Below are 9181 nucleotides of genomic sequence, written 5' to 3'. Positions count from 1 at the left end.
ATGAACTGTTTCAGAGGAGTGATCATGCTGCTCTAGACGCGCTGCACACAGCATGCGCTCTCATGTGTTTTGAAGGTTTGGTTTCGAGGGGTGGTTTGAAGGGAGAGGCATGGTTGTGCATGTTAAAAAATATAGCTTGCTGGAACCGTTTTTCCAACCTCTCCTACAGCACCTTTAATTAGGCTTCTATTTGATGGGCAAAGTAGATCATTTGCATGAAGAGAAAAGAAAGTGATTTATGATTTTTAAAAACATGCTTGAAAAACATAAAAAGTAATTTTAAAAACAGTTTCATTTAGTCTGACATCCCTAAATAAAATCCAGACATACTGAATGGCTCCAAAGGGCACATATTTCTATAAAACTATACACAATATAATCTCAATAAAACTACAGCCGTTCTCCAAGTTTGACAGATAAGTGTAAGACAGGGAGCTAACACGTGAAAGGAGCAGCTCTGGTTAGACAAAAATAATCCACATGGTGAAGCATGGTGGTGGCAGCATCATGCAGCACAGATACCTCTGAGATGACGGGTAACTCACCTGTTTGACAGCATCCAGCAGCCTCTCCAGGAGGTGCTGTCTCTTCTCATCACTCTGCTGAGTGCCTGAAGGGAAACAAAATGGGACAAGCTTAGAAGGACAGTGATATTCTGATGCCCCGTTCTTTAAGATTGATTGATTTCATAAAAAATGAAAAAAAAACTTAGAAAGATAACATTTTTAGACCATAAAATGTGGCCTAAAAATTATCCCTCTGAGTTCCTGTTACAAATGTGCACAAATTATGTCAGTATTTTACTCATTTCAAAAATGCTGAGTTTTGAAACTGTGGTATTTTCATTAAATAACAAATACAGTGACAATTGTATGCCAGTGTTTTTTTCCATGTGATAACTTTTAAACAAACAAAAAAACATGGTGGCAGCAGATGTAAACACATAAGATATATCCATATTTCCGCCATGCCTCTGGTGGGCACCATCATCCTAAAACTACTAACAGTCTTCTTAGTTTTTTGTGCACAATATAAGAATTTCAATATGGCCGACAAAAACCACTTCATTGAAGCAAGAAAAAAAATTATTTTATCAAAAACATTTTTTTATTTTTTTTTTAAATTACAGAGTCTCCAGCATATGTGTTTTCCTAATTACAGTTTGTGCCATTTGATGGTTAATTTAAATGTGGTAGTGATGGTTTTCTACAATAATACTCAGCCATTCCTGTCTGCTTTGGCCCTCAGCTGTTTCCTTATGAACAGCCCTGACACAGCTGCAGAGAAAGCAGGTCGACAACTTTTATACAATTTACTCATAATCTGCCTTTGACCTTATGTCAACAAAACTTTCATTTTTAATTACAATTAATTTTTTTTATATAGGAAGAGATCCTAGCAGATTCACATTTTAGGAACAAACTACAGGACTTAAGTAAGAGCAGAGGGCTGTTTATATTAAAGGACTGGTTATCCTCCCGCAGCAGTGTGTTGCAGTGAGCTTGTCGCAGATATTTTTGATTGAGTCGTAGAGTGGAATAACATAGCGCATACCACGCTTCAAAATTGGGCATAAATCAAAAATATCTGCGACAAGCTCACTGCGACACACTGCTGTGGGACGATGACCAGCTATTTATGCCCAACTGCAGCCCAGGGCAACGCAAGAGGGACGATCACGAACTAGCTGTGGGTCTAGATACGGCAGAGGCGGTGAGGAAGTGGAAAAATGCAAGGGGCAAGATTGTGGAATAACGGAGGGACATGAGGGTAAAATAGAGCGGAGATCCAGGTGGAAGGGTCCCGGCATTCTTGCGCACTTTGCTCTTCTAGCTGGTCCAACTTCACAACTCGTTTTCCACAATGGCGGTCATACAAACAAAACAAGCTGGTAAGGTACCAAACAGAAAATACGCATAGTGTAGAGCTGATGTAGATTTGACCAATCATATGCCTCCTGTCTGCTGTCACCTACAGTTTTGGAGAGGTGCAGCAGAGTGTCTGCAGAAGGGGCGAAGGGATACATTTGCATTCACTGCAACACAGATGCAGACGAGCCTGGTTCTGGTTGAGGTTTCTTCCTGTTAAAAAGCATTATTCCTTTCCACTGTTGCAGCATGCATGTTCAGTATGAGGGATTGCTGCAAAGTCAATAACAGAGACTGGCAACTCTTCCTTCATGCACATGCAGGAGTGAACTCTGCAATTAAACGACAGGATGCAATCTTCTAGGTTTCCTTACAAAACTTCTTCGTCCTTCTGGATGATCTGATTATTTGTTTACAATGCTTCCCTGCACACCTACAGTCAATTAATGGCATATTGACAGACTTTTTCTGCACTCCAATTATCTAAATCAGGCGTGTTAAAGCAGGGAAGCATTGTAAACATGCAGGGAAGTGTGCTTTAGGAGCAGTGTTGAAAGAAATTCTGCAGAGAGCACATGTTGTGTGAATTAGAGCTACATGAACATAGCCTATTGTATTAAATTAAATATATTTGTTAAAGTTACAGTTTTCAAGACTGTTAATTGAGCTCTTTGTTGTGGATCTGTTCCAGTCATGGATTGGATCTATTTATTTAATGTCAATATCAGAGTTACTCATTGGGCTGCAGTTGGACATTAACTGTTTGCAGGAAGTAGCTGCAGCTCTGTTTTCATAGCTGTAGACAGGCTGCTGGAGCATGACATCTCATGACTGCATGAGGCTGATCTCTGACAGGAACAAACAGGGAAACTCACCGTTCATTTTCACACCCGAGCTCCAGCAGCGGGAACAGCCCGACCGAAATGCCTCTGCTCATCTCCCAGAAACGGCTCCAGGTCAGCGGTGCACCGGCTCCATGCTGCAGCCGAGCCGGGCCCACCCTACAGCGGCGTGAGAGCTGATGCTGCCTCGGTGAACAGAGAGGCCTGTCAGGAAGCCGCAGAGATGTGATAAGAACCGTCACCAAACCGGTTCCGAAGCAGAACTTAGAGCCGTTTCATCCCCTGACTACCAAGCGGCAGGACGCTTCGGTACCGAAAGGAAAAGTTATCAGAGTAATAATCTGTTCTGCCTGTGACACTGCGAAAAACTACAACCGACCACTGATAACGCGGCTCCGCGGTCACATGACCAAACACACAACGGTCATATGATAGCAAAGGCTGCTTGGAATTGTAGTTTTTATATATTTGAAACAGTTTTCTGCGTTATTTCAATAGTTTGATGTACTGCATAATACGGAAGAGGATTAGGGCCACTGAAAACATTTAAAAAGTTAACTGATTTTTAAATTTTATTTCAGTATATTCGGACTTTTTTCTCATAAATCGGAAATCTTAGAAAAAAGTCAAAATTCTGAGATTAAATTCAGAAATCTGAGATTAAAGTCAGAGATCTTAGAAAAAAGTCAAAATTCTGAGATTAAAGTCAGAAATCTGAGATTAAAGTCATAAATCTTAGAAAAGAAGTCAAAATTCTGAGATTAAAGTCAGAATTCTGAGGAAAAAAAGTCAGAATTCTGAAATCAAACTCAGAATTCTGACTTTTGTTCCCATATTAAACTGAAATGACATTTAAAAATCAGTTAACTTTTCCTTTTTTTCAGTGGCCCTAATCCTCTTCTGTACGTCACAAAACCAATTTCGCAGAGTACATGTCAGATTAAATAATACTACTTCAGCGATAAATTCAAGGTGTTACTTTATTGTATGTCTCGTACCATGTCTGTTGGTTGAGCTGTTCTTTTTACATCTCTTTGCAGGTGATGAAGCAGACTCAAAAAATTGTATCATTATCTCCCTTTTATCTCCTCTTTCTTTCATCTTTTCTCCTTTTTTTCTGTCTTTCCTCCTCTGTTCTATTTACATTGCACTGTCCATATAATCTGTAAAACTCCCAGCATAATTATAATAAAGTAATTTATATGCATAAATCAAGCGGAACACTATGGCAATAGCCCTACTGCTCCACTTGTGAAAGTAAAATCTGTTGGGCTTTTTTTGGCATCAAGACAATTATTCTTATTGCCACATCGCCAGATAGGACACCCATAAAAAAAAAAAAAATTAATAAAAAAAATTCACTAGTAGTTTTTGCTCCTACTGTTTTGATCATTTTCTGAAGAAATCCCCACTTAACCATGTATTAAATCAAATCATGAATAAATGAAAAAGAAAAAGATTCATTTCAAATTTTACCTTAAAATCATACAATTAGAAATGAAATTCTAAAGCATTTTAAAGTTTAATTCTCAAAGAGGAAATATAAATTGGATCTATTAAAAGGCCTATATTATTGAACACTGCAACTGAAAGTCTTTAATAAATACCTTTCCCAATTACACATTTAAAAAAATTATTCCTTATTAAATTTTTCTTTTTCTTTTTCAAATCATTTTTGCCTTTACATTTTCTTTTTTCTTTATTCCCCCATTTACCTTCTTCAAACCAGTTAAATTAATCACAGTTGCTCCTCAGGTGCAACCAGTAATTTTATAATATAAATGGTACATTTGCAATGTATGTTTCTCTTCAGTGACTCTCCTCGTCCTCTATGCTCACCCTCAGCCCTTTACTACACACTTGGTCAACAAAATGACCAGTGAGGTTGCTGGTTGCATCTGAGGAGCAACTGTAATTGGTTTAACTGGATGTCCCATTGTATGATTTAAATGTAACATTTGAAATTACCGTTTTTCTTACTAGTGACGCTTCTGGTCCTCCATAGAAATCCACATGACAACTCCACAGTGTATTTTATGAGTTTCATGTGACACCACAAGGCATGTTTGGGAAATGCTAGGAACATTTATATGGAACAGTAACAGACCAATAGATACAAATCGAAAAATTGTGGCGGGGAATTTTATGCAGTCACACTAGCTAATGGTTTGGAAAACTGAGTTTGTTTGTTTACATTTTGAAAAAAACAAAGAAAAAAAAAACAAAAAACAAATGCATAAATATACATTTGATTCAATTCAATTAATTACATTTTATTATTTGTGGGGTTTCTAAGGCATTTCCGTGCAATTTTTATGCATTTTCTGTTCACTACATGTGAGGGCTGTTTGGCTGATCAAGCAACTGAAGAAGTCATAAACCAATATAACAATCAAACAATTAAAATCATGAAGATTAGATATACTTAATCATTTCCAGAGGAGTGAATAAGATAGTTGCAGCAGCTGGATTGGTTGGATTGATTTACTTCTAGTAGGCCTTTGGGGGATAAATAAATAAAAACATTAAAAAAAACGTGGAAAAACCCACAAATACAAAGGGGAAAAATCGTACAAACAATAAAGTAAAGAAAAAGAAAATAATTTTAACAAACATTTTGAAAGAACTGTAAAAAATCCAAGAAAAATATATACGGATAAATCCTCACTCTAGACAAGATAAACAACACACACTCTATATCCATAGGAGGAAGCCATAAAGAGGTGAAGGCTGTATTTACAAAAAGTTCTGTTAAGCTGTTAACTTTTTAAGGGAGCCTGTAGTTCTGTATGCAACCATCTCATTTCTGCTTTTGATTACAGCTCACAGACATTCTCACATTCCAGGCTGGTTCTGAAAACAGAGGGAATGACTGAATGGATCCACCCTGATTCTGGGATTAATTTACATTCGAAGCTCCTCGATCTTCCTCCTTCATCAGCTGTGCCAAAAGCAGGAGCTGTATTTGTCTTGTTCGGTTTACCTAAACTTTGTTTCTCTATATTATCTTGGTTCTTTTACCAAATAAAAGCATTCTATACAAAAAGGGAAGTCACATTTATGCTGACATCTAACTCCTCATAAATATCAAATAGATGAAGAAGTAAAATAGCCAGTTGGAAAGCAAATGGATTAATAAATAAGGATGTAAATAAGGCATTTTAATGTTGTTTGACATATTTTGTGTAAAGTCTTATGAATAAGACATTGTTTTAATCCAGTCCACAATTGATAAAAAAAATTTTCCATCGAGAGGTGAAGCAGGCCCACAATCCAGAGTCCTGAATCCAGACATTAAATGAGAGGATGCTTGAAAAAGTAAGGATTTCAGAGTTTGAACACATATGGGAGTGTCTTCTTAGCGTTTAGAGCAAGTTGCTTGTGCTCTGAGTAGGTTGCAAGTACCCGTTTTGATCCCCACAGCCTACACTCTGGGTCCCTGAGCAAAACCCTTTACCCCATCCTGCTCCCCAGAGGCCACACAATGGCAGCCCAAAATGCAGACAGTGAATTTCCACATTGTGGGACAATAAAGGGATTTACATTTTTTTTTATTTTTCCTAACAGAGATCTTTGTTTTTCAGTTAAACTGAAAAGTTACATCATATGTCATTCACATGGTCTCATAATGGCATTGTGAAATCCACTGTAGATATACTCCTGTCTGAACACCGCAGGGTCCCGTTTTTCTCTCTGGACTTTAGAGAAAGAGTTCCTGGAAATTAAAGCAGCTCTGTGATCCTGACATCTGCCAGAGTTGCAGGAAGCTGGCAGCGAAAAATGCCATATTGTGCTAAGACTCTCTGCCACAACCTACTGGAGACTGTTGGGACTACTGAAGCCATCAAAGCATCACATTCAAATTACCAAAAATCCTCAGTTCATTTATTCTGAATACTTGACCCTTAGGGCCTACTGCTCTTTACTGTGAGCAGAATTTATTCCATCAGAGTAGAAAAGATTTACGGTTCAAACACAGATGAGAAAGACAGAAAATAATTTCTAAAGAATGAAATGCACAATGTTTGCACAACTTTGATATCAGACAATGAATATAAACAAACTACAATATCGCTTTAGGCAAGCTGGGTCCTTTTAATTGCTAAATTAGAATAAGTGTATCTGATCAGCAATAATTCAGTGCTTTAATGCAAAAGGGAAAAATATGTAAATGAAACTGGTGTTAGCAGCAGTGTCCATTGAGAGAACTTAAAACGAGGAACACATGATGCTGTTACAGCTCATGCAGACAAGAAGAAGCCTCCTCATTGCTCATCAATCATTTTGACTTATTTTAGAGTCCTCCTCCGGGAATAAACAACAGATGATCAGCTGTCAAAACAGTAAGACGGCACAGAGCTGAGTGGATCAGTGAACCACATCTTATTAACAACATGGAAGTTATACAGTCATCACTTCAGTGTCAAATTATATTTACAGATAGGAGCACAAAAAAAAAAGTTTTAATAAGCAGCAAAAAAGGCAAAAAATAAGGAGTCAAGTTCAGGGTTCCTTAGTTTAGTTCATATGGAGAGTGCTTCTCTCACAAGTTCTTTTGATGAAGAGCCTTTGGGGTTGTCATATATGGTGGAAAGTTCTATATTTGTACCTGAGTTTGAAGGCCTAGGGTCGCCGGATGGCCCATGTTGAAAATCGCGGCCTTTCTTTCTGAAAGAGTTCCTAATCCTGTCGGAGATACGGTCCGAAACACGTCTCACGGCCCGACTGAGCTTCTTGTTCTTATACTTGATCAGGCCTACGTCGTCCTCCAACTCCTCTGGTGGAACATCGATGTTCCCAGAGTACCAGAACACCCACCAGATCAGGCTGAGGAAGATGAGGATGGCCCCACCGTAGATAAACACATCGTGAATCACCACCCCGCTGAACACCCCCACCAGGATGATAAGGACGCCCAGTACGTCTTGGACCACTGCGAACCAGAAGGAGCACTTGCAGCGGCCAACTCCTCCGTAGGTCTTCTCCATGACAGGCTCTATCTGCACCGATGTGGACATGATGGCACAGGAGCTCGTCAAACCTGGAAAAATAAGTAATGTGAAACCAGTGGTTGTTGCAGGAGAGGAAAGTTGAGTCCTCAAATGGAATAATCTGCTGTGACTGTTCAAAGTTCAATGTACACTGGTTGTTATCTGTCACTTCAGCCTGACTATATCTGGGGTTTCAGTTACATCATCACTCATAAACACACTGCAGACATATTCCTTGGCTCGCATGCTAAACTAATAACACACATTACCCTGAAAATATCGGTACTACCACTGTGAAACATGGTGGTAGCAGCATCATGCTGAGGGGACACTTTTCCTTGGAGCATAGAACCTGGTTGATGGAGAAACAAGTGGAGTTTAAACCAGAATAATCCTGATAGAAAACCTGCTGGAAACAGAGATCGCACCCTGGCTCAGCCGCCTGCTCTTCGTCTTTTGTCCCTCTACATCACAGGTGTCAAACTGGTTCCAGAAAGGGCCGTGTGGCAGCAGGTTTTCTTTCCAACCAAGCAATAGCTCACCAGACTCCATTCATATCATCAAGTCATCATGTTCAGACTGGACTCCCTTGATGAGATAACTGGAGTCTGGTGAGCTACAGCTTGGTTGGAAAGAAAACCTGCAGCCACACGGCCCTTTCTGAAACCAGTTTGACACCCCTGCTCTACATCATACTCCAGCTCCAAATATCCAAACCAGATCAGAGTGAAGAACATTCCGATTGACCCACCTTAAATTAACACCAATTATGTCACAGGCCACTAAGGAACAGGAGGAACTTTTGCAGATCTGCATACATCGGAACTCTTCTTTTGGACTAAACAGATGAGTAGATCCTCCAAAGTGGAACAAAAAGTAGTCCCAAAGATGACAGGTGATAGGGGAGTATGAAGTTCACTCCCCACAAGAACATCATCACTAACATCACATCATTTCTCATCTCCTACTCAAATCCTTGGCTGAGTCGCCTCCGCCTTTGCTTCTCCTTCAGGATGGGGATCCACACCAGTCCCATCACAACGAACACCAGCCCTATAGACAGGCAAGCTGAAGCCACAGAGCAGGACACATCGGTTACCCCAGCAGAGTGGAGCAAGAAGAGGATTGCACCTACTGCAGACATCAGAGATCCCATCACCATGGCGATTATGGCCTTGTGGAGGAAGGCCCAGCCTGGAGACGCAACATTTTCTGTGTCTTGGTCGGAACACAAGCTCTGACCTCCATTTTCAGGTGAAAGTCCATCGAGTTCCTCCATGACTTCCTGAGAAACCCTTCAATAGGAATCCCTCAGAGCCTCTGCTGTTGTTTGTTCACTTGGGTCCGTTCCTCCCAGCAGTCCCATGAAGAAGCTCTATCATCTGCAGGGGGTGTGCACGATGCCTCATCAGCTACAGTGAACACAATTATGTAATTCCAGAAGGTCCCACACAAAAGAGGCAGGGCCTTGGTCAGTGCA

At 39.9% G+C, this 9181-nt stretch overlaps 3 protein-coding genes across 6 annotated transcripts in view; all 3 read right to left on the bottom strand.

Annotated features, from left to right (window-relative positions):
- The window catches only part of snx29 (sorting nexin 29), a 190369-nt gene extending 187273 nt beyond the window's left edge, over positions 1-3096 (bottom strand). Inside the window, exons 1-2 of the mRNA XM_015377096.1 lie at positions 2744-3096; positions 546-610 (exon numbers count right to left, since the gene is read on the bottom strand). Coding sequence (XP_015232582.1) covers positions 546-610; positions 2744-2750 — 72 coding nt within the window. The 5' untranslated portion in view covers positions 2751-3096. The remainder of the gene's footprint in view (positions 1-545; positions 611-2743) is intronic.
- Positions 3097-5279: 2183 nt separating this feature from the next.
- Positions 5280-8960, bottom strand: LOC107086251 (transmembrane protein 238-like). Of its 4 annotated transcripts, none has more exons than XM_015377071.1 (2): positions 8837-8960; positions 5280-7751 (listed from the first exon to the last, which is right to left on the bottom strand). In XM_015377071.1, exon 2 carries the CDS (start codon positions 7726-7728, stop codon positions 7234-7236), a length of 495 nt encoding a protein of 164 aa, XP_015232557.1. In that variant the 5' UTR covers positions 7729-7751; positions 8837-8960; the 3' UTR covers positions 5280-7233. The 4 variants fall into 4 exon arrangements, 3 of the variants coding, with proteins under 3 accessions (XP_015232557.1, XP_015232554.1, XP_015232553.1); XM_015377068.1 differs by lacking the exon at positions 8837-8960 and adding an exon at positions 7971-8188; XM_015377067.1 differs by lacking the exon at positions 8837-8960 and adding an exon at positions 8453-8652 and having other exon boundaries at positions 5281-7751.
- On the bottom strand, positions 8666-8980 carry LOC107086246 (phosphoinositide-interacting protein-like). Its single transcript, XM_015377061.1, has one exon. It carries the CDS (start codon positions 8978-8980, stop codon positions 8666-8668), a length of 315 nt encoding a protein of 104 aa, XP_015232547.1.
- Between the last annotated feature and the right edge of the window lie 201 nt (positions 8981-9181).

The sequence above is a fragment of the Cyprinodon variegatus genome, unplaced genomic scaffold (genome assembly GCF_000732505.1).
Source record: "Cyprinodon variegatus isolate N-32 unplaced genomic scaffold, C_variegatus-1.0 Scaffold146, whole genome shotgun sequence".
Lineage (NCBI taxonomy): Eukaryota > Metazoa > Chordata > Actinopteri > Cyprinodontiformes > Cyprinodontidae > Cyprinodon > Cyprinodon variegatus.
Note: the sequence above shows the minus strand (reverse complement) of the source record. Positions and strands in the feature narration are given on the sequence as shown.

Bases quoted from the DNA above. Each gene is read 5' to 3' on its own strand.
- LOC107086251 (XM_015377071.1), bottom strand. From the start codon at position 7,728: ATGTCCACATCGGTGCAGATAGAGCCTGTCATGGAGAAGACCTACGGA.
- LOC107086246 (XM_015377061.1), bottom strand. From the start codon at position 8,980: ATGGAGGAACTCGATGGACTTTCACCTGAAAATGGAGGTCAGAGCTTG.